The 24,835-nt window shown below is 43.8% G+C and overlaps 2 protein-coding genes across 2 annotated transcripts; both read left to right on the top strand.

Annotated features, from left to right (window-relative positions):
* The first annotated feature begins 13,618 nt into the window (after positions 1-13,618).
* Positions 13,619-18,246, top strand: tlr3 (toll-like receptor 3). Its single transcript, XM_068588850.1, has 6 exons — positions 13,619-13,714; positions 14,268-14,396; positions 14,927-15,393; positions 15,491-15,685; positions 15,843-17,692; positions 17,819-18,246. Exons 3-6 carry the CDS (start codon positions 14,938-14,940, stop codon positions 18,048-18,050), a joined length of 2,733 nt encoding a protein of 910 aa, XP_068444951.1. The 5' UTR covers positions 13,619-13,714; positions 14,268-14,396; positions 14,927-14,937; the 3' UTR covers positions 18,051-18,246.
* Positions 18,247-19,075: 829 nt separating this feature from the next.
* cyp4v2a (cytochrome P450, family 4, subfamily V, member 2a) lies at positions 19,076-24,653 on the top strand. Its single transcript, XM_068589240.1, has 11 exons — positions 19,076-19,268; positions 19,407-19,519; positions 20,050-20,135; positions 21,047-21,237; positions 21,357-21,426; positions 21,525-21,651; positions 21,766-21,939; positions 22,324-22,426; positions 22,939-23,073; positions 24,199-24,378; positions 24,484-24,653. Exons 1-11 carry the CDS (start codon positions 19,076-19,078, stop codon positions 24,651-24,653), a joined length of 1,542 nt encoding a protein of 513 aa, XP_068445341.1.
* Positions 24,654-24,835: the final 182 nt, after the last annotated feature.

Here is a 24,835-nt window from a genome sequence, read left to right on the forward strand (position 1 = left end):
TTTTATGTTTATATAGAAGTTATTCATATTAAAAGTGCCAACAAAGTCAAATGCGCCGACAGTGTTTACGCCTCTGCGACAATGCACTTAATTGGCATGGCGTTATCAGCCGGTGGGCGAGCTAACGCGCAATAATATGCACAAAAAAGGGTGCACCGCCGGCCCGGCTATGTCAACTAAGCACAGAGAAACTCGGGTTACAACTCATACAACGTAGAGAGTAATCACTACTCCACTATATCGTTACATAGAAAATAATTGGTTGCTGCTATATAATTTTCTTAATGTCCAATAGAGAACCTGAGACATTGACAACAAATAACGAGTCAAATTAAAGCTGAAGTGTCATTCGGTTGTTCACACGTGCATCAACGTGGACACATTTAGACGGTTATTGTTAGCTGACCTTTCTGAAAGTGTTGATGAGACCACATCTGTGCGTGTGTGTAATCGCACGCATGCATGTGTTTGGTCTTTTATCACCAGCTCTTGTCCACAGCACAGTCGGCCCCAACTGACCTCACTGTTGCCATGTCGTTGCCTTTTTATAGGGGACATGTTGTCCACAGACATACTCTTAGCAATCCGTTCGGACGGGGCCGAGAGGACGATGATGATACATTATGTATGGTATGCGGTGGTCCATTAGTGTTTCAGGTGCAGAAATACTTAGGACATTAAAACAAATTACAGAACAAGATACACATGTCTACAGGGGGGGATGTGTCAGCAGCGTTTTACTGTCATTTGTCTCACACGCACACAGACACACACATAGCCAGACCCTCTCAATACAATTCAATTCAGTTTATTTTGTATAGCCCGAAATCACAAATACAAGATTTGCCTCGGTGGGCTTTACAATCTGTACACATAACATCGCTGTCCCAGAACCTCATACAGCAGTCTACAAACAGTAGATAAAATCATGCACTTTACTCAGCTGTACATGCATGTAACCATAAGCCAAAGCATATGAACCACTTATCCTATTTAGGGTTGGCGCCGAGCCCAGCTGACATTACGCTCACCCTGCAGTGGACAGGTCGCCAGCTTATTGCAGGGCACATATCGAGACAGACAACCATTCACGTGTACGGCAATTTAGAGTCTCCAATAAACATAAGCCGGGGAACCCGGAGGGAACCCACGCTGCCACGGGGAGAACTTGCAAACTCCACACAGAGGGACCGCCGATTTCACGACACTGTTACCCTCACGGTGGCGCTAGCATGAAAGTCAGTCGACGTGTCGGGGGTTCATGAATGTCTTTACAGAATGTAACGGCAAACCAATAGTTAGTTATCTCAGCCTGGTTCAAAGCGGTGAACTGAACGATCGACAGGCCTACGTTGCCATCACTCCGCCTCCTGGACTCTTTCACTACATATAGTCTCCGGCCTCTTCACCAACCCACTCTGACACGCTAAGCATCGGTAGTAGAGGCGCTACCAGTGCGCGACACTCATCGAGTGGAGTCAAGTGTTGATGAGAATGCGATCCGGATGCTGACCTTGGATACACGATACAAGCCGACTAAAGCTGACCACTACGTTACAATTTGGATCCGTGTCAGACCTTCTTCCAAATACAAATGTGTAATAATGCTTCCCTTAATAGTATTTCCATTTTAGGATGGCAACATGAACCTTATCTTAGAGAGCATGACATCATCAGGCATGTGTCATGCTTTTATGGCTGCAGCTACTTATCATTGTCCACATCATGTCTGCTATCATCAAATATCCAATACTACCACACACACACACACACACACCCCGTGGCCCCTCTTAGAATAGCCCGCAAAAAAGGAGAGCAGGCTGGCACATGGATCTTGTGAGGAAAATAGCTCTTTTATCTGAGCAGTGGCACTCGCTCACATCTTTCCACTGATGCTCTCCAAAGAGATCCACATTTGGAACAGCTGATACTGAGGTTCGCTCGTCTGGCCAATGTTAAAGTGGCACACTGGTGCTGAATGAGTGGATGGCGCATGAGTGCACAAGGACATTGTCCGGCAATGACTTAATGCCACTTTGACTTATATTCCAGTCTCGCTTTGATGTCTGAGAGCTGACCAGGTGAAATGCCGAAGCAAATCCGTGAGAGAACCGGGCTGCTGACTTTAGAGTCCTGCATCGTCTCTCTATTTAGCGGTGTCACTGAAGTGCAAGTTGACCCTTTGCCCTTTGTTAATGTCTGCACGCTTTACATTGCCATGGTAACAATATTGTTGGTTTTTTATTAGACACATTTTCATTTGATTAATTACCGCCAGCCGTCTGTCGGGATTAAGAATCCTCGGCTTCCACAATTTTTAACAGGGTCAATATCTCTACCTCTCAATCACGAGTGAAGGGGATGACATGCTAAATTATGACAGCCAACTATCATTCAAACATCAAGGTACACTTTGCGCGCCATAAAACCCAAGACTCACCTTGCCCTCTGCCTTCCTCTCTGTGCTCCATCAATCAAAGAGTGAAAGTGTCAGTGTCACACATGGGTCTTTAGTTTGTGCATTGAAGTTGGCGCTGTGCTGTTTTGACACATGTTTTGGAGAGGCTGACATGGCAGAATGGAGAAGAATGGTGGAAAAGAGAAGATGAAGGATACCATAATAACAAATGACAGGGTGAAGGACACGGAGGAGCAGAGATGCACGATGAGAACCGGACCGGAGGCTGAGTACCAGCTGCATCATTTGTGTACCTGACGATTACCTCGCGAGAACCTTTAACTGCATGATAATACATAATATGACTTCAATTAATCCTTGGAAATGAAGATAGACATTTTGAATTATTAATGTCTGTAACATCTGTAGCTAACGAAAGACCAACCAAAGAGGCATAACAGCAACACAACACAAAATGTAAGGGAATACTGGGGTGGTCATTTCTAATGAACTGAAATGTAAATCACGTTTTGTAACGTCCTGGACTGGAAAAAGATACGAAGTGAGGGATGCCGCCATTAATAAATTATGTCAAACTTTAGACATGATGAGACTCTATAGCAGCGAAAGAGGAGACAGAAGTAAATTAGTTTGTTGTACTCTGCAGTGCTAGAGAGATATTTAGCCTCTTTTAGCTCCTTGTTTTGGTTGTGCTGCCCCCAAATTCCATTCTCACAAATCAAAGCACAGACAGACAGAGATAGTGCCTCGCTGTTGAAGAAAAGTTAAACAGGAATGCTCTCAGCAGGTCTAGACCAAAGTCAGCTCAAATGTCATCAACGCAGCCACATCAATTGAAACCAGCATCATCTCCTAGAGTCCTGTACACAACACAGACGCTAGTAGACATAAAACCCATTCAATGTGACAGTAACATCAACAATACTGTAAACTCCAAAATACTGAAATAGGTTCTCATTTTCCTTACATCGAGTAGTCTCGCTTTTTCAAGGCGTCAGCTGACAGGAGTTGCTTTCAAATTAGTGACAATATTTCATGTTCAGCACATCTGCATGGCATACTCGGCTGTTTGGCGTGCCTTGCTGTTTTTCTCCCTTCAGATGAGGAGTCAGCAGCTGTCTAACGTTCAGAGGGTAGCTCCCACCAACAGAGGCTGTCGTTGTGTAATGAGTCAAACCCCGTAATTACAGCAGCAGGGCACAAGGGGGATTTTAGGAAACCAGACGGCTAATTGATCTGCTCATTCCTCCCTCGCGCAATTTCCTGTGTGAAGCCACACGAGGTGATGAAACTTAATTTCTAAAACACAAACAGCAAATGTGTTCAGACCCGAGGACTCGAGAGTGTGAATTCCATTTCAAGTGGAATCTGTCCTGAAACCGTGTGCTTGACACAATAATACAAGCAAACATTGTGGTGTCTGCCAGATGTAGGCTCTTTAATAACATTCCACACATGCTTTTAAACCTCCCCAAGATTTTAAGGCTGCGCAGTAACATACCTCAACAAATATTGGATAGACCGCCGTGAAATTTGAGACAAGACATTCATGGTTGCGAGAGGAAGAAGTAACTTTGGTTATCCTGCGTCTTCTCCTCCATTACCTCTGTCAGGTTTGACCTGAAATGGTCAAACATTAATTGATGGATTGCCATGGAATTTGGCTGAGACATTCATGCCCTCCCCCCTCAGGGTGAACTAAAATAACTGTGATAACTAATAATAGTGTGTCCAATACTTTCGTTGACCAGAAAATACCTGCAAAACGTACATATTCCCATTCCCATCATCCTCAACTCTATTTTGTGTTGAGTAAACTAAGATGTTAACCATCCTACCTGCTAAACATCAGCAAGTTAAAGATCAATGTACTAATATTAGCATCCAGCATCAGCTGCACAGAGCTGCTGGGCTGAAGACTCTTAGTCTTGTATACCTTATTTTGAGTCAGTATCAATATGCATGTCGAATGGTTTTGATCAAATCTGTACTAAGACCATTGATGATCCCTCAACATAAATTATGACCCTGGCATTGAAGCATCTAATCGTACTCCTGGAGCTCATGACCTCGTGCACCTCTCTGCTTTTCCTTATCGGGGCATGGAGCGAACGCAGAGCGGCTTACGCTCGGTATGCAACACACCCCTTCATGTTTCCCACGCGTGTGTCTTCCAAACCCAATTACTGATAGACGCCGTCCCTGCAACACATTTCTAATATTACTCTGCACTTCATCCGCCTCAATACCCTTCACTGATGATTGTCGAGCCAGGCCTCTCCTGTGTGACTGCCGAGTGGATTGATAAGCCGTGTTGTGGCTGATGAAATGTTGCGGAGCTGGATGCTGATGTGGTGTCTGCCTTGAATGCTCACTAGGAGAGCTGGAGATAAGCAAATATAATAGATGAGAAAAAGGACACAATGGACTATGAGTAAGTGAAAAGAGGGGCAGGCAGTACGCAGGGAACAATACAAAGTGATGTCACAGAGAGTAAGAGCATCTTCAAGAGGATGTGATGCCAGTCAACTTGTGGATGCGCCAGGTGGCTCAGACAGTGTCACAAGAGTCTCTGAACCTTTGAGGTTCACACTATCAGGTGTTTGGTGAGAAAATACACTGATTGTCAGCTCAGGAGAGATGCGTTTAGGAGTGTCTTAGAATAATCCAGCAAGATTTCACATGTAGAATTGCAGAGAGTTTCGATGCTCTCACGTAGCAGATGTTCTCATAATTATTCTTAGTTTATTTGCCAACTATTTAGTCAACGTATTGTCTTTTTACTCAGCATTTACCTAATTTTTAAAAATATAGTGAATAAATACAAATACAAAGTTTTTTCTTGATTTAAACTTTATATGTTTTATGTCCCAAGACTACAAAAGTAAAGGATATGGGAAACATTGAGAGCAGCACATCTAGCATAAAAAGCAATCCACTATACACTCAAACATGCCAATGAATCTCTGGTTTGCGATACATGATGAAGTATTGTTGTTGGCCTCAAGTATAACCTTTAACAGTTACAATTGTGCAATGATTGTGACACTGTTGGATTCATTCGTTTTAAAAACACATCATAATGTGCTTTGAAAGTAGGCATGATTCATGACGTACAAAGACAATTCAATCCAATATCAACCGCCCCACTAAATTCACCTGAGCTAACGGTCCAGAACCAACGACAATGTTTAAAGGCACCATGAAGCAGGACCTGTAAATTAAATGCAATTCAACCTCTACAAGTTTACAACAGAACAATCTTCATTATACATGAACATTGTTCAATCCTATGAACCATCATAAAAAGCTGCGTCGACCCAAATTCAGATATCGTTTTTTGGGGCTATGTTCTTTTCCTCTGTGGGTTTAGCGTCCACGCCAGTGACACCACAGAACAAAACTAACCACAACCCAGCATAGCAAGATTAACATTGGGATCATTGTATTCTGGTAGAGAACATGTTTGCTTATCTTGGAGGAAACGCAGAGCACACAGAGTCCTCACAGTTTTGGATGAACTCTATGCTCGATGTCTCGCCTGAGATGTTCGTAGTCCCTACATTTTTAGCTGAATCTGTGCTGCTAAGTCAAATTCTAGGATATATAATATTTTGCCATTGTTGTGCTTTGAAACACATCTCTATCCTTAGAGTAGATGGAGCTTCCAGCCCGTACAGGACATCATAGGTCCCGTCTCAGTTGATCTATCCATCCAGTTCAACCCACTTTTTATATGCTATTATTGTAGCCTATCCCAGAATGCATTAAAAAAAGGGCTAAGAGACACCCTAGATATGTTTCCACTAAATCTCAGCAGGACTTCTACAGTTCAATTTCCTTACATTAATAGTCCAAAGGTTGTTTTTTTTATCTTTAAAAAGGTACACGATTCACCATCAAACCTTGAAAGCAGTTGACCAATTTCCAAGTCACTGAAAAAGTCAATTATACTGGTAAATCTTGTGTGGTCCTCGAAAATGATTTCAACGTTCTCCTATTTTCCTTTAACTACCAGAACTCCTCAAGGAGATAAAGCCTGCAATCTGAAGCAATGCTCTGGATCATGTCAACATTCAAATGGAGGTTCATGGGTCTGAGCATGTTGAATAGGCTGTGTTTAGCTATGTCATGAAAATAGAAAAGAAAAAAGAAAGTCATCCTTTTATTAATCCCCTCGGGGAAATTCTTCTCTGCATTTGAGCCGTCCTCGGTTAAGGAACAGTGGGCTAAAATGATCTCTCGAAAAGAGTGAGAACCCTGATTTGACATTAACCACGTTTTAACAAAAGGTGTGTAAAGAAAAAACTACATATATATTGATGTATTTCTGCAGCCACTATGTTCACATGACTGAAGATTTATCGTGGTGTTCTATATCAGCGGCAGAGAAACCAGCTGCGGTTGCTCATACAAAGTTGGCAGAATCAACCGCTTCAGCTGTTGCCATCATCTACTTGCTAATGAGCCTGTTAGGAATAATCATTTATAAATAATAAAAAAAGGAAAGATTTGCATCAGAATTCTATCCTTGATTTATTCCACGGGCTGTAAATCCTCTTTATAGATTTTCAGCGTTTCCTCGGTCTTGTAATTAAGTAATGGCTTTATTAATCCTATCAGACCTGCGTTGCCCTAGGGGAGAGTTGGGACATTCATTAGGAGGAGACAAGAGATTAATCCAGACCAAACATACAATAGCTGTACGCAATTATGTACATGAAGGTGCAAATAAGTGAACTTGATTTGATTCAGTGAAAAAACAATGAGCATAATGAGTAAAATGAAATACTGTTCTCATTGACTTCTTCACAGGATGTGCCGCAGAGAAAACTACTGCTACAGGGTCAAAGCCTTCACAGGCTTTCACTTCAAAGTTACAGTGCGTCGTGTCACAGCTTCAGCACAAAGAGGAAATGGGACAATTGGAGATGTACAAGTCACAAATTGCCCTGCTGAACGTGTTGCATGCGGCGGGTCAAAGCAAAGGGATTTTTTTTTAGGATGAGGAATGTGATCCATGAATCTCCAGCTTCCTTCTTTGGTAACAGCGCTGCTCCGCTACATCAAAAGAAACCTAAATCGCTAAATCACTTTTGACCACATGACCCAGAGAAATATTTGTGTATTTAGCCAAAGGGGGATGATCTTATTAGTGGACGGAGGAAAATGGCACGATTGTTTATTATTTTGTATTCATCAGCTGAAACCTACTCAAACTAAAAATCTATGAAATCCTATCAAATAGTATCATATCTGCTCTGGACACATCTACTCATCGCTTCTTTTTGGTTTCTTTCTTTGTTTGTTTCGTTGAAGATATCGTGCTCTGTTGAACAGTGGTGAGATTCAACCAGCACATACAAGTCATGTGAATTTTTTCAAAATCTGCACCCGGTGGTAATTAAAAACAATACGTCTGAGTGTTGCGCAACATAATGACACTCCTGAATGAGGAAGATGAAAAACAAACTTGACTTGATGCTGCTCTGCGGGAGTTCTTCTGAACATACCATTTGTATGTTGAAAGGAACCAGTGCACCTCAAACATTCCCTCAAACCATATGGCTTTTTAAATCAAGAGGGCATTACGTCCCATCTGCTGACTATCACTGACAGGGGTGTTGGTACTGCCAGATTGTTGCAGCCAAAGCTTAAGGTGCTGGCACAACGCTTTGCCTGCCTTCCATGCAATCAGTTTGGTGTTAGAAGGGTGTAATCTCCTCCTGAATAGGGCACTTGTTTCACAGCACATGGTCTCGCAGTGGCAAGTCTTCACACAAGATGTGTCTGCAAAAGCGGGGCACAGTGCTCAAGGCACTGTCAGTGTAAACTGCATGCACAAATTAGATCTCATTACAAAGTCCCGGGAAGAGGTTTCGAGAAACTAAAACCGAGCAAACATCACCTATTTGCTACTTTAAAAAAGGTATGGAGTAACGTCTAGCTGAGCAGAGGATGAAGCATAGCCCAACTGGATTGGCATGCGTTTGCTTGCATGTTTGTGCATGTGAGGGTGCCCCACTGGCAAGCTCAAGGCCACCACTCTGCACGGCCTCATACAGCGGTTCCAGCTTGTCGCGGAGACATAGCATTCACCCTCGAGTTACCCCTCAGACAAACACTGCTAGCTCAGGAGTTTTGCCATAGCTTGCACTGTTAGCGCTATTCGCACCATTGGCCGCAAGGTCCATAGTCGCCATGATGAGAGCCAAGGCTATGGAAATGCTCGTCTTGTATGTAGCGCTTCTAAAGTATTGTTAGCAATTATAGCTACTGCACATAGCGGAACATTTAGCGGCATCAGAGCCAGATATTTTCCTCAGGAGTTGGAGGAGACCAAAACAGAGCTAAAAAGAGAGGTAATATTGGACTAACGTTTGCTGAGTGTCAAGAGATGTTACTCTTTAGTCAACTGTTTGCTAACGCACTAGCCATATCAACTTGCGAAGACAATACTGCGTTAATGTTGTGTTTACAGCTTTTTTCTGCTGTCCCCGAGCGGCCAAACGGTGGTTTACGTCTCTGCGTCCTGTATTTGTCCACAGACCATATACATGTCATGCTGTACATCTTAATGCGAAGATAGCTTTGTTTGTATGTAATAGATGCTATTTCTTTTAACTATTGCTTCAAGAGAAAAGGAAATTGTAAGGCTGATCTACGGGCTACACTGGTTTATCTAATTGAACAACTGCAAAGAGTTATCATCCCAATAAGGTTTTCACTGTATCTGCCATATTTCCAGCCGCGCTCCCCCGCACCAAGAATTGTCTCTCCTTGCATTTTACGGAGCTGCACTGCAGAGAGTTAACAGCACAGTAGTAGATCCACGCTGCTGATTCCAGTTCACTATTGATATCCTGTCACCCCTGGGGACCACTTATAGTGAGAAGAGTCTTGAATCAGCACTTTGTGAGCACTAGCCAGTGGTAAGGCGCACATACCATCAGCTAATGCTCAAATAAAAAGAACACAATGATATAATTGAACAACAGTTGCAGCTGACAATGAGTGTTTTCACTGAAGTGAAGACATTCTATAATTTGCACTCTTCCATGAAGGTTTCATTGATCACCATCAGGAATAAAGGCTTGTGTGCTGTGTGACATAGTGGAGTCCTCTATGTAATATTTGGGTGTGTTTGTGTCCTTGAAAAAGGACTGAATCTGATAAGGAACACCAAGAGTAATAGGTCCATTTCCTGTTCTGTTTTCTATTCTCTCATGCATTTGATTGAATCACACGATGCACATTTGCCCCGCCTTTCCTCTGAGATGTAACAACCACACAAGCTGTGTGTCAGTGGCTGACACCGGTAGCAGAGCTTGGCGTCTGACCTCCAAACATCATTGGTCAGCAAACTGGGGAGGGGGAGATATACTGCAGTGTCGTTTTTTTCTCTGCAGAGGGCAGAGAGAGAACATACTACAACATTGATGCTGCTGCCTGCGGCGCTCCTTGTATGTACATGAGCTTCTTTTTTTCCCCCCCTCTCCAACATCTAAAATCTACTCACTTGTGATGAAGATGAATCCAGGCATTTAACTCCCCTCTTCCTCGAATATCAGTGCACAGACAGCCCCCTTTTTTTTTGGACTCCTTGCTCTTGTTTTTTTTCCCACTTTGAGCTGCTCCTACACAGCAGATGCCCATTACGTCAGACAATTACAATGCACTGCTGGGAGACTGCAATTAACTCCATTAGCAGCCATAAGGCGTATGGGGGTAAATACACACATAAACTCACACACATAAACTCACAGGCACATAATAGGAGAGTGTTATTCAGTGTGAAGTGAGGATTTCAGTTGATATTGGCATTGCCTTGCTCGGGGGTTACATAACATCAGATCCAACTTGTAAAAACAGTCAAGAGCCAAGAGGGCAAACTCACCTTTGGTTTCGAGGCATTCCAATACTCCAGAGATTCAGTCGGAAAATGAGGGAGAGGAGATTGAACCGAGCTGGTAAGATGAAGAATGCGGCACACACACACACACACACACACACACACTCCCATTGATGGAGCCGCTGCCTCCCCCAGTTATCCCTCTTGCATGAGCGCATTCAATCACACGTGCGCATGGCACGCACTAGCCGCTCTCGGGCTCAAGTGAAACATGTACAGCAATGCCTTGTCACTCAGTCCACAGTACAGCAGGAGGGAGAGGGCGGGGGAGGGGGGGGGTCAACGTACTTTTAATCCCCTTATTCCGCTGCCAAGTTGTGTTTATCCTGAGAGAATCTGATGCAGCTAATTCCTGTCAGCTTTCATGCTTGTATTTGCTTCCTTCCCCCCAATGAGCTGTTGACAGTGAACACAATGTAGCGCCTGAATCTGATGCTTTTTTTTTTTTTTTTAATCTCTCACATTACTTACTTGACCATTACCACAGTGCTTTGGTCTTCAGCAATCCAGCCATTGGCACAAAGCCTGTAAACTGCCTCGGCTTAACACCGGGCTAAACCAATCAGGTGGCCTGAGGCCTGTCCCAGGACGGACCTGCTCTATTAATCTGAGGAGAGGATGAAGAGGAAAAGAGAGAAGGGATAAAAAAGTGTGTGATGGAGGATGAGTGGTAAACTGCAATGAACGTTGAGGAATCACCAACAAAGATACATGCAAAACAATTGTACTCACCCGCATTATTAATCCAGGTATTCGAGAGAGAAAATGTGCTTAAATTAAATGGGATAGGGTCAGCGTCCTCCCTCCATAAATCTCCACATAATCAATAATCTATTAGCAAACAGGGTGTGCAGGGGTAGACGGAGAAATAAGCTTGTGTGCTACGTCAAAAGAAGCGTTAAGATTTTTCTTTTTTTTTAATAGGCACATCAGAGATATTGTGCAGTAAATTCAATGACAAGTACAATCCAAAAAACGATCACAAATATTACAGATTATCATGTTATAGTATTAAGCATGATTTAATATGAGTGTCAGATGTTGGTCATGTATAAGAAAATAAATGTCGAAGGAGCTGGGACGTAGTAAAATAAATAGCTGCATGCTGAGTTGCATGCTGGTTGCAAAGCATTCTGGGATGTAGGGCAACTCATATGGCACTGCATCACGTTTTCTCCATTGAAGGACTCCCATTAGTGCGCTGCGTCTCATTTCATCCGCCGAGAGGGCACTTTATCATGTTTTATCTGCCACAAGAGCTTCCAAGACACTTTGCTGAAACATGGGGGCACCAAGGTGAGCAGGTGCAAACAACCCCTGAAGGACAAATGTCACAATCACAGAGGGACTCGAAGAAAACATGGGGAATTACCAAAAGCGCTTGGAGTCAACCTAAAAAAAAAAGAACAAAAAAGGGCCGTACCAGATTTCATGGCAATCCATCCAATTGTTTTTTTTTTTAAATATTTCTGTTTGGACCAAAGTGGTGGACATAAACAATGGGTCATTGTGCTAGCTTTAAAGAGGCTTTAAAAGAAACACACAATGACATAATGGCTCCATGTACAGTATGTGGTAAGGTGGGAACAAGCTACAAATATAGACAGACTTCTAATCAAAGTTTACCAAAGATATTGATGCAATAAATAATTGGTTTGAGCAGCACTTTGACACAGAGTGGCTTTGAACGGTGCCAGTGCGGCTTTGGATTAATGGCATTCTCGGGACTGATGGGACACAGGCTCCGTTGTGCGACAGCTGATGTCGAGCTAATTAACACACTGTGGTTCACAATGGCTGTCGGTGTGATATGATTGAAGATTTTAAATGACACCGAGGATATTGCAGTGAAAGACGTGCTCAGTGAATGCACTTTTAACAGGGTATCAAAGCAATCGTGGAAAAAAAATAAAAATGTATTGGTTTGAAATGGCATTCCTTGCAACTGAGAACACCGCCTGAAGGAGGAAATGACACATGACCCAACCATCAATTATAGGAAGTTAATTGCTTTTGCTTTCAGGAGTGCAGTTTGTTGATCAACTGTTGTTTCAATTGATTTATTTTATTTAGCAGAAGGTCATTTCAGCTTTTACATTCGGGCTGACCTTTTCCAAATGGGTATGGCCATTGGTTTATTGGTGTTTGGACAATCTCAATAATACACCACTCGCTGCCTAAAGCTGTTGTGATATATATATATGGCTCAATAAATTAGTTTCATTTAATTACTTGCAATGTATTTCTAAAGGGAAATTGGTGCTAACTGCAATATTCAGAGCATCATCTATTGCTGCTGGGAGAAGTTGTCCATTTCCAAATCAAGCAAGAATCCTCGAAAAAGTCCAATACAATGCCAAATCCTACAAATACCTAAACTCGTTTATTAGCCACGCTGCAACAGTGAGCAACAACATATCAGGTCATATGTGATTACATTGTGTATGGAGTAGATATCACGTGCATAGTTTATTTTTGTGACAAAGCCTGAAATAAATATGCAAAACTTGCTATTCAAGGAGAAGCACAGTGTCTATTGCAGAGATGTTGTGCAGCACAATAAAAAGTAATGTACTGCCCTCTAGTGGAAATGTCAACTTAACCCTGTTGTTTTTTTGTGTGTCTAGTTTGTCACCCATAAGTTTCACTTCCCTGATGTTCTCAATAGGAGCATGTAATGTTATATAATCAAGCTTATAGATGTTTTTGTGAAGGACTTTCTACAACCCAGTTAATTGTATTTTCTAATATGTTATGTTTTTGTTTTTTTTAAAGGCAGTGTTTATGCCACATGGTGGTTTGTGAACATACTAGTATTTGTGTAATGTATCCCTGCTGTGCATGTTGTCATGTAATATTTAAAGGTGTACTCAAGTAAACTGAGCTTTAAGAAGTGCAGAATAGTTATACACCCTCTACTACTAACATGGGCAAGAATGTTGTCTGAATGACATTGTCTTACTTCTGTATTTTTTTTTTACTATTGCAGAGCGTATTTTAGGGAAGCAAAAGCATCATGTAAATAAATCACTCACTTCCACTCGCTGAAATTGTATATTCAACTAGATATATCATTCTACAAGAACATGCATGTACAACTCACACTCATCTTCCTACGTGACTTTTAAGAAGCCTGTGCAAACAGATCAGCACGCGTGTCATGTGCATATGTGACACATCAGAGTCAAATGGGCGGACTCGTTATTTGAATCCAATCCAAGAAAACCTGCCCAGACCTTTCAAGGCCAACCTGGTTTTTTTTTTCTTCTCTCCAGTGTTCAAGTTCACGGACAGACGATAAAGGCTTTTCTTGCCAGCTGCAGCACATCAATGGGCACAGAAATCCGACGCGTAAAAGAGGAAAGGTGGAGAGAGCACATAAGGTCTGTTTCCAGAATGTATAGCCGATGAAACTAATGACGGATGGGGCTTCACCTATGCATTTACATAGGTTATTTCAAATTTAAAGAGGCGTTATAGCTGTAGAATAACTTATTTGGAGCAAGCTTGCACCCAAGTGTCGCTCCTCCACATTGCCTGGCACGTCTACTCTCCGGTTCTTGTCTCATTCAGAGAGACGATCGTTTATATAGAAATTGATGATCACTCTGCTAAAAAACACATCAACAAGATTCAGCTTTTTTTTTTTCGGCAACTGAAAACAACTTTCCCTTATAACACGTTTACACTACGCCTGAGCAAACCTTCGCCGAGAGCAATATTCAGACTTAGTGCACGAGACACTTAAATAGTGCACGAGCCACTTAAATAGGCTGGTTTGTAGGAAGCAACTATGAATGTTGTCCAACTTCCCATGTATTTCTGTTTGTCGTCAAGCATGAAACAGTTAAATTATACTGCGGATTTATGCGATGTGGAAGTGAAACCGCAGTTGCCAGCACCTTATTTCCGTATTGTCTGTTTTTGTGGCCGCAGTGCGCATGCGCCGTGTGCCAGACTTCCAGGCTCTCGTCTGCGCTCCGAAGCAAAAGAGACGGTGGTGCTGGAAGTGAATGCCTTCGGTTTCAAGTCCATGAAGTCTGATATGTAAAAAGGCAAAATCTGGTAAGGACTCTAATATTACAGATATAAAGCCGGTAGACTTTAAAGTGTGGAGTGTCAAAGTGAGACTCTGCTCTGATTATCATGTAGTCCTCATATTTGTGTACTTTTGATAGTAATAATAATATAACTTGTTGTGTCTTTGGAAGAGATATTTTATGTGGAAACATTTTCCTCAATATTGGGTCACACATTAATGACAAATATGTATATTGAAGTGGCACCACTCAGCATTTTTATATTTACAAATCAAATGAATGACATGAAAGATGTTGCTAGTGATGAACAGCGAACCGTCGCCTGACCAGACTCAGTTCCCCTCTCCTCTCTGAAGCGTGTGAGCCTCTTGATTTCTTTGCTTTTTTTTTACGGCCCACAACTTTCCTGTTTTGAGTCACTCTCAGTATCGGTAGGCATGTTGTTGACAGCTAAAAAGCTCCAAAAAAATCCTAGAGCTAAAAAGGGGAGAAAAAAAGGAAATATACTTCTTACATCATCCAGATGCGTACAACTATTTTGGTTGTTTGTTAAAGGTTTTGAAACGATGCCTGCCCTACGCTCCCTTCTCCTGCTGCCGGTGCTCATCATGTGCCATGTTATGACGGGCCGGCACAATTGCGTGGCCTCCCGGAAGAAGACCTGCCACGTGCACGACGACGGCAGAGCCGACTGCAGCCACCTCAGCCTCAGTGCTGTCCCTCCGTACCTTCCCAGGAGCATCACCAGCCTGGACCTGTCTCACAACAGACTGAAGACGCTCCCCCCCGGGTCACTCGCCCCGTACCCGGGCCTCGTCCACCTCGACGTCAGCTACAACAGCATCACCAAGCTGGACCAGGGTTTGTGCCAGACGCTGCCTCTGCTGCAGACACTGAACATGGAACACAATCAAGTGTTTGCGCTGAAGAAGGAGGACGTGAGCTATTGCGCTAATCTAACACGGTTGATTATGGCAAGTAATAGGTTAAAGCTTAAAGGGGAGACCTTCTCTGCACTACAGGTACAGTTAAACTGATGAGGTGGGTCAACACCTGGATTAATAGCTTGTTTGATTTGCCTCTCATGCGTTACATTCCTATGTTTTTGGATGTTTACAGAACCTGCGAGTTCTTGATGTGTCGATGAACAACCTGCAGTCGGCCAAGCTCGGCTCTCAGCCTCAGCTGCCCAACCTCGTGAGCCTCAATCTGGCGTTCAATGACGTCGCCACTCTGAAGAAAGACGACTTCTTGTTCCTCAGCAATTCGTCGCTTCTGCAAGTCCTCAACATGTCATCCGTGTCGCTGAAAACGGTAAGAGACTTACCCAGAAATGGGAAATGAAATGGTGTTGTCAAAATTGTAGCAAGTGTTAGAAAGTAGTATTTGAAGCACTTTGTTTTCAGTTGTCTGTTTTGTTTCCCTTTTTTTTTTTGTCTCACCGCAAGTCCTGTGTTATGTTTCGTTGCAGTTGGAGCACGGTTGCTTTCAGCCCATTTCAGGCCTACGTACTTTGATCATGGATGGAAGCAATTTGGGCACGCTTGTTATTTCCAAACTCTGCTGGGAGTTGTCAGGGACAGCCATCGATGCCCTATTTCTTCAGAAGACGACGCTGATCACACTCACAAACACAACCTTTACGGGCCTGCAGAAAACTAATCTAACCTTCCTGGATCTGTCCCGTAATGAAATGGGTAAAATTGAAGGAGGTGCATTCAGGTGGTTGTCCAGACTTCAGAGTCTAATCTTGACCGACAACAAGCTCAAGCTCTTGACCAAGGACACATTTCAGGGGCTGAAAAGTTTGAGAAGACTCCAAATGACAAAAGCTCTTGTGAAAGGTCACAACACCCCGATCATCGAGGACTTCTCCTTCCAACCACTGAGTGCCCTGGAGAGTTTGATATTGCAGAGAACTTCCGCTCATGAAATTAAAGAGCACACATTTACAGGCTTGACAAGTCTTCAGGAGCTCGACATGAGCTGGAGTAGCTACATTTCGCTCAGAAACATCAACAGCAAGACGCTAGTCTCACTTGCAGGATCGCCTCTCAGAAAGCTCAATCTAACAGGGGCAGCTATAATGCAGATTAATCCTCGGAGCTTCTCCGTTTTGAGAAACCTCACCACTCTCCTTCTGGATTTCAACTTCATCAAGCAAACTCTGACCGGCAAAGAGTTTGAAGACCTGGACCAAGTTAAAGAATTGCACATGTCCAATAACCACCAGACAGTCGATCTGAGCTCCACGTCCTTTGTGAATCTTCCCAATCTGAGGGTCCTCAATTTGGGAAGGAGTCTCAAAGCCGAAGCAGTGAACATGGATCCCTCTCCTTTCCGTCCGCTGCCCAACCTCACCGTCCTGGACCTCAGCAACAACAACATTGCCAACATTAGAGAGAATATGCTGGAGGGGCTTGTGAACCTGAAGGCGCTGAAGCTCCAGCATAACAACTTAGCTCGCTTGTGGAAGAGCGGCAACCCAGGGGGGCCAGTGTTGTATCTCAAGCACACACAGAGGTTGATGACCCTACAGATGGACAGCAACGGGCTGGATGAGATCCCGGCAGAGGCTCTGAGAGGGTTGAGTAACCTCAGTGAAATCAGCCTGGCCAACAACCTCCTCGATAGTCTTAAGGACGCTATTTTTGATGACCTGCGCTCACTGAGGGTTTTCAATTTACAGAAGAATCAGCTCACAGCTGTGAGGCCCAACGTGTTCAAAACACCCGTGAGCAACCTCAGCCTCCTTCTCATGGACAACAATCCATTCGACTGCACGTGTGAGAGCATGCTGTGGTTTGTGACGTGGTTGAACAACACAAATGGGACAAGTGTGCCCGGTCTCAGGGACCACTATATGTGCAACACCCCACTAGCGTACTTTAACAACTCCATCATGGATTTTGACGTCCAATCCTGCAAAGACATGACCCCCTTTCAGGCCCTTTACATACTGAGCAGCACTGCCGTCGTCATGCTGACAGTAACCGCGCTTCTGGTGCGGTTCCACGGCTGGCGGATCCAGTTTTATTGCAACATATTGATCAATCGCACGTTGGGATTCAGCGACGCCAACGTTGAGGAGGGCCAGGAATTTGAGTACGACGCTTACGTCGTCCACGCGGAGAAAGACGCGAGCTGGGTGGAGAGAAGGATGGTCCCCTTGGAGAACGACAACTGCAAGTTTTGTTTGGAGGATCGAGACTCGATCCCCGGCATGTCGCGACTTGAATCCATCGTGGATAATATGAGAAAGTCGAGAAAGATCTTGTTTGTCGTCACTGAAACTCTCCTCAGAGATCCCTGGTGTAGGAGGTAAATGAAACAAAGGTTAATTAATTATCAAATGAGGTTATTTAGAATATTGCGACATGCAGTATATTCTGTTTGGTTGCATACTGAGTTCTCACAGTTGTCTCTTTGCTCCCATCTCCTATTCAGATTTAAAGCCCATCATGCATTTCACCAGGTCATTGAAGCCAGCAGGGACTCTGTGGTTCTGGTCTTCCTGCAGGACGTCCACGACTACAAGTTGTCTCGCTCCCTCTTCCTCCGGCGGGGCATGCTGCGCTCATGCTGCGTCCTGGACTGGCCCGTCCATAAGGAGAGGGTGCCGGCCTTCCACCAGAAGCTCCTCATCGCACTTGGCATGACGAATCGATTGCAAGAGTGAATGCGTTTCACTCTGGCATAGTATTTACCAATGTTTGTTCAATTAATTGCAAGTGATTGCAGATTGTTTTGCCCTCTGCATATTTTGAGTAAACACAATATTGTATTTGCATTGCTCTGCAATGTAAATACAAGGCAAAAGTCTTGTTGCAGTTATTTTTCATATTTTCATCAAATGCTAGTACTGCATTTATCAATCTTGGTAACTTTAAATGCAGAAATTAAATCTGAAATGTTTCAAAATTGTTCTGGTTTTATTTATTCACTTTACGGTTGAACGGCGAGCCGAAAGGCCGAAAGGCTTGAATTAAAGACTTTGGTGGAGGAATGCTGAAGTGCTTCATTATTTTGTTGGCTTAACAGTAAAAAAACAGAAACCAATGTTTTTACAGTATGTGAACTCTCGCCAGGTTGCAAAACGTCCAAATCCATAAAGATTGAATATATTCTACATGACGTCAGTGTGCCATCTACCGCCTTGATGCTCAGTCTCTGAAGATTACGCCACAGATGAATTTAACAGGTCCATTTTAAAAAAGGTACCCAAAACTACATAGCCTCAAACAACACAAATAACAAGGCTTTGAATAAAGTACTTTTGGAGAAACATTTTTTTGTTGAAAGTGTTCAATAAAAACACAAAACAATGGATGAACATAACCGGCTGTTATTTATTAATCATTAGGCTTAACGTGACAAGAGGTTGGATAGGATACAAGTCATGATCAGGACAAGTGGAATATCATTAATAATTAACATGTTTATTACATCATTTGGACCAACATTTACCATCTTAATCTTTTTCATTTTGTTTATCTACCTCATATCTCCCACATTCGGTACCGCCCAACGTATTTTTATAGGCACATGAACAGCAATGAATAACTATGGCGGCATAACTTTAACCCAGTGAGCTGAGGGGAGGGCGTCCTGCAGAGATAAGGAGCCTTTCACATGGCTCACCGCCTCGGACTGCTATTTAAACACGCACAAATACACACACGTGCGTACACACAGCCAAAAGAGATGGCGGCGTTGCTCGGCGGTTACTCGATACCTTTGCTTGGAACCAGCGTCTTCGTCGCAATCCTGACCTACCTCACCTACAGGCTGCTCAGCGATTACCTGCACAAATGGTTCACCATGAAGCCCATACCGGAGGCGGCGGGGACGTATCCCTTCATAGGAAATGCACTGCAGTTCGAAGCCAACGCAGGCGGTAAGAACCACATCAGCATGCTGCCGCGGGAGGCCCCGCAGGCGGCTCCAGCACTTCACGGTGACTGACATGACCGATGAGGTCGTTGCCTCTTCATTGCTGTATGAATACTGTAAATGCAGACGTATTTTCTTTCAGATTTCTTTCGTCAAATTGAGGATTTAACCCGTGACTTCAGAGATGCGCCGCTATTTAAACTCTGGATCGGACCGATCCCATTTGTGATTCTGTTTCACGCGGAAACCGTCGAGGTACACTGACCGACAACTGCCCATTTACAGCACGCCGACTGAGCCGACAGCAGGTGGAACTGCTTTGTCCACATGCTTTATCTTGTAAATGTGTTATCTCAGGGAGTGAATAGGAGTAGAAAGTGTCTTTTTTTTTTTTAATGTAAAGTTATCACGGTCCATGTGTTTGCACAGATGTACCTAGAGCACTAACCTGTGAAGCAGAGGGACAACAGATAAATTCAGCAAAACAACCAGAGTTGACCTCAGTTACTCCTTGTGACAACACGGTCTTTCTATTATGTCATTGCACAACAGGAGCAGACAATGGTCAACAGTGGATGGCAGTCGACAAACAGACTTGCTGTAGTTATATTGTCTCTTTCATTGTATATTTCTTTGTGATCGTTTTAGATTTGGATCCATCTGTATGACTACAGCCTCCGTAACTGCTACTGCTCCCCATTCCAGTTATTAAATCGCAACTTTGCTGTTTCTGATTGCTTATTCTTTCCTGCACTTTGGATTTTGCCCCTAATTGTCGTTTGTAGGCGATTCTGACCAACTCCGTCCACATGGAGAAAGCCTATGCATACAACTTCCTCCACCCTTGGCTTCGAACTGGCCTTCTCACGAGGTATTTACTTGTGGAGCTCATCTGACTGATATTCAAAGCTTGTCAGTAAAGCGATCAGAAAAGGTTGTAACATTAAGACTCCTGCGTTAAAGAAAAGAAAAACAATGTCCACTGCAGTTGTGAAATCAACGGCAACATCATAAAAACAATAATACAAATAATAAGACCCATAGATATGTCCCATGTGCATACTGTCGACCAAGCTTAAGCCCCTTCTGAGTTTGTGATCACACTGGAAAAAACAACAAAATGGTGTGTGTCCTTGCAGCCAGAGGGTGGTGCTAGAAGCATACAAGTGTAAGAAGTGAATTGAGTGGGGATTTACTTTTTCAAATGATTCATGTTGGGCTAAAAGGTGGGACTAAAGTGGAGGGGTCCCCACAATCAATATGCAATCAGTTCCTAATTCCACCTCAAGGTGGCACAATAGGATCATCATCTGGGGAACACCGAAAAGTCCTCACAATCTCCTCCAGTGGAAATACTGGCCCGATGGAGGAGCCAAAACATTCAGAGTCACTGGCTTGTGATCATGAAGGTCCACAGCAAAGTGTTTAAGATACTGTTACAGCATTTTGTCTCGGGCTTGTAACAAGATGGAGTCCAAATTAAGTTACAAGATGGAGCGTGGATATACGGATGGAGTTAGTGATGTAACGCATGTATGGACGACTGAAAGCGTGGACGCAAACTTCAATGAATCTCAAAGCTGTGGAGGTGTGTATGAGGGCTGCCCTTACTGTGCCCCTTCCCCACTCCGGCAAAGTGTTACCGAAATGTCAAAGGTCAATTCTTGATCCAATGGCTCAATTTAGAACACATAAAAGCTCTCATCTCTGCTTCTTCTGTCATTTGTTTCAAGGATATGTGCCTTGTGTAAGTTCTCCTTGATGTCCTCTGCTTTTGGTCAGCACTGGGGACAAGTGGCGGCAGCGGCGGAAGATGTTGACCCCCACCTTCCACTTCTCCATCCTGACGGACTTCTTGGACGTGATGAACGAGCAGGCGGAGATTCTGGTGAAGAAGCTGGAGAAGCAGGCGGGGAAGGGTGAATTCGACTGCTTCAGTCACATAACGCTGAGTGCGCTGGACATTATCTGTGGTGAGTGAGAGAGCACGTGCGGCGAATGAGCGAATGCATGAATTGAGCATTCATCCCTGGTTGCACTTTGAAATGATCGGAATACAGCGAATACAATGTGTTTGTTTGTTTCTCTCCAGAAACTGCAATGGGAAAGAAAATTCACGCCCAGAGTCAGTCTGACTCAGAGTATGTGAAGAGGGTTTACAAGTGAGCGACTTAGACGCTTCTCCGTCACACAAAGAGGAATATTGATATGATTAATTGCTTGATGTTTCGGTCTTTTTCCTGACTTATTTCTCCTTCAGAATGAGTGACATCGTGAGCCGCAGACAGAGGTCACCGTGGTTTTGGCCCGACTTTCTGTACAACTACTTTGGCGAAGGCCGGGAGCACGACGAGACACTCGAGATCCTGCACTCCTTCACATCCGACGTGAGTAACGGGGCCAGCGGCTTGAAAACCAGTCGACGTTCAGTCGTCTTTTACATTCAAAATGATCCAGAACCCGCATCGAGCCTCAACCTTGACCTCAATTTTCCGTCTCAGGTGATAAAAGAAAGAGCGGAGATCCTTTCCAATACTGAGTCGAAGGGGGATTCTGAACAAAGCACAAAGAAAAGACAGGCCTTTCTGGACATGCTGTTGAAGACCACATATGAGGATGGCAGCACAATGAGTCATCAGGACATTCAGGAAGAAGTGGACACCTTTATGTTCAGGGTTGGTGGTGTGAAATACAACTCGTTATGATCTCCGCCAGGCGTTATGATCCATTTAAAGTCAGCGACACGAATAAATCCCAGGTTTTGTTATCGTCGCAGCCATCGTAACTGCAATTGAGTGAGATTTAAGTCGTCTTTTGTTCGGGAGGGGGAGACACGCCGGGCAGAGATCTGCTCTCACGGAGTTCATTTCTCGAGTTTATTTGTGTCTCGCCCTCGCTCATTCCTCTGGTTACAGTTGCACGAATATATGACACACTAACACAACACACTTTGAATTCCTAAAATACTCTCACTTACCGCAACAACAACAACAACAAAAAAACTGCTTTGAAATCATAAACAATGTGTTTTTCTGTATTTCATGGCCCTCGCCGTGCAGGGACATGATACGACAGCGGCCTCTATGAACTGGTCGCTACATCTGCTGGGCTCCCACCCCGAGGCGCACGGCAAAGTTCAACGCGAGCTTCAGGAGGTGTTCGGTAACAGTAACATGCCCTCCGCCCCGACACCCCGCATCTTCTAACTTCCATGACATCATTTGTTTTCCCGCCCAAAGGCCTTTTGACTCATCTTTGTTCAGATTTTGTTCTTCACAGCTCGAGGGGAGCTTATTCAGGGGTAATAGATGTGAAAGTCCTTGCCATGATACACGGAGAACAGTTGAATTATTTTCACCGCTCCGTGGATTTGCCGCGGCCACCAATGCGATCTTTTCCATGACGTGAGCTCGATGACGTGAGCCACGTTTTCACAAGATCTAGTGAGGATGTGTTGTTTTCTTTATGTAAAAAGATGACTTACTTCCCTCGAAGCGGGTAATGTAATTAATAATCGCTGATTTATTGTCTCTAGGTAGGATGTACATACTTTTGAACTCGTCAATCTGATTACCAACCGATTCAACAGCTCGTTTACTCTCCGTTCTTAATCGGTATTTTGTGCTGAAGGGTTGAACGGTGTTTCTTGTTTCATGTAAAAAAAAAAAAAAAAGGTGCATCCGACCGGCCCGCTAACATGGAGGACCTGAAGAAGCTCAAATACCTGGAGTGTGTGATCAAGGAGGCCCTGCGACTGTTTCCCTCGGTGCCTTTCTTCGCCCGCAACATCGGTGAAGACTGCCACATCAGTGAGTTACAGATGAGTGATGACACTTGAATGAAACATTCATTCGCTGAGTGCAAATCGCCAAAGGCAGCGGCATTTCCTAAGAATCCAGGAACGGCCGAGGCTCCCTGCGTTTTTTTTTTTTTTACTTGTGTATGTATGAATATGTACATGTTGTGTATATTCAGTTTGAGAGTATTGCCTTAAAAAGGATCATTTAGTCCAGGAAATGAATTTTTCGGAATAGCCACACCCGCCCCAGCATTAAGAGAAACCACTACCTGTGGGCACTTTAACCGGGCCGAGTGCGCAGCATTGAATACTTTTGTAAGATTTGAGGAGGAGTGTCGGCCATCAACGTTTCTCCTGAACCAGATTGTTGAATCTTTGTGATATTAGCGGGTGGCAGCCACTGGATGGGCTTCCATAGCCAGTAATCTACTCCACTTATGTCCGTATTTTTAGACCCTATGTTTGGATTTCAAGATGAGACGCGTTGCTTCGTCAGTGGAGATGAGATTAAAATGAGTTCCTTGTAAAGATCTGAAGTCTGGGATTGACCATATTTAGAGTTGACATTAAGAATCTGTTGGGAAACTAATTAAAACAGATTATCTCTCTTTACGAAAAACAGAATTGTGAAAGAACAGTGAAGCGATAAACACGTCATACTTTTGACATTCAAATTCTAAAACAACTTTATATGCTGTGCATGTCTGTTTCTTATGCTTCAACCTGTCATTTCTGCACAGCTGCACATCAGGCTGCACATATATTATGAGCATTATACTGCTGCAAATGGACATTCGACAGGGGACTTCTTTTTTTTTTTTCAGGATATCCGTCTCACTTTCCTCTCAATGGTGTAAATAATTAAGTAAATAGATCTAGCAATTCCGAGAATATGGTGGCATGAATAAAGAGAAGTTCAAAAGGGCGCCGGCGGTCAGATACGAGCTGGTCATTGGACTTTTCACCTTTTCCTAGACTTTACCAAATAAAAATGTGATCCACCAGTTCTCAGCCTTCTTGTTTGGGGCATTAAACAGCCTTCACTTGTCTGTGACGATATCTAATGGCTTGAGCCACAAACGGTGTGAAGTGATGATGAGCACGGACAGTAATTACGTTTCCGTTGTACCTGCAGATGGTTTCAAGGTTCCCAAAGGCGCCAACGCCATCATCGTTACCTACGCCCTGCACCGCGACCCGCGATACTTCCCCGAGCCCGAAGAGTTCCGGCCCGACCGCTTCCTGCCCGAGAATTCAGCGGGGAGGCCTCCATACGCCTACGTCCCCTTCTCCGCTGGACTCCGCAACTGCATCGGTGAGAACGGCACAGGTTTCATTTTTTTTGCGTTGAACTGGACCCGTGTCCTTGCGCATCCTTCACCACAGAGACCCCATCGTAACGGATGTCATGCGTCCGCAGGTCAACGCTTTGCGCTCATGGAAGAAAAGGTGATCTTGGCGTCCATTCTGCGCAACTTCAACGTGGAAGCTTGTCAGAAGCGTGAAGATCTTCGGCCGCTCGGCGAGCTCATCCTGCGACCGGAGAACGGCATCCGGATCAAACTGGAAAAGAGGAAACCCCAAACGTAATCAAATGTCGGCACCTGCGCTGTGGTTTTCAGAGGAATTCTGCTTATTTAAATCTTCCTTTCTGATCTGTAATGGCTTCTAAATGGCCTCTTAGGTGGCGGGGAGAGTCGCGACGTTAGTGTTTGATCTGAGAATCTTGTCATCATTATAGTCTTCACAAATACATAATCTATGCCATGTGA

Source organism: Clinocottus analis, unplaced genomic scaffold (assembly GCF_023055335.1).
Source record: "Clinocottus analis isolate CAN_PGR_092001 unplaced genomic scaffold, fCliAna1.0.p SCAF_22, whole genome shotgun sequence".
Taxonomy (NCBI): Eukaryota; Metazoa; Chordata; class Actinopteri; order Perciformes; family Cottidae; genus Clinocottus; species Clinocottus analis.

Bases quoted from the DNA above. Each gene is read 5' to 3' on its own strand.
- tlr3 (XM_068588850.1), top strand. From the start codon at position 14,938: ATGCCTGCCCTACGCTCCCTTCTCCTGCTGCCGGTGCTCATCATGTGC. The intron at 15,686-15,842 runs GTAAGAGACTTA...GTTTCGTTGCAG, and splicing joins CATCCGTGTCGCTGAAAACG to TTGGAGCACGGTTGCTTTCA. The intron at 17,693-17,818 runs GTAAATGAAACA...TCTCCTATTCAG, and splicing joins AGAGATCCCTGGTGTAGGAG to ATTTAAAGCCCATCATGCAT.
- cyp4v2a (XM_068589240.1), top strand. From the start codon at position 19,076: ATGGCGGCGTTGCTCGGCGGTTACTCGATACCTTTGCTTGGAACCAGC. The intron at 21,427-21,524 runs GTGAGCGACTTA...TTTCTCCTTCAG, and splicing joins TATGTGAAGAGGGTTTACAA to AATGAGTGACATCGTGAGCC. The intron at 24,379-24,483 runs GTGAGAACGGCA...ATGCGTCCGCAG, and splicing joins TGGACTCCGCAACTGCATCG to GTCAACGCTTTGCGCTCATG.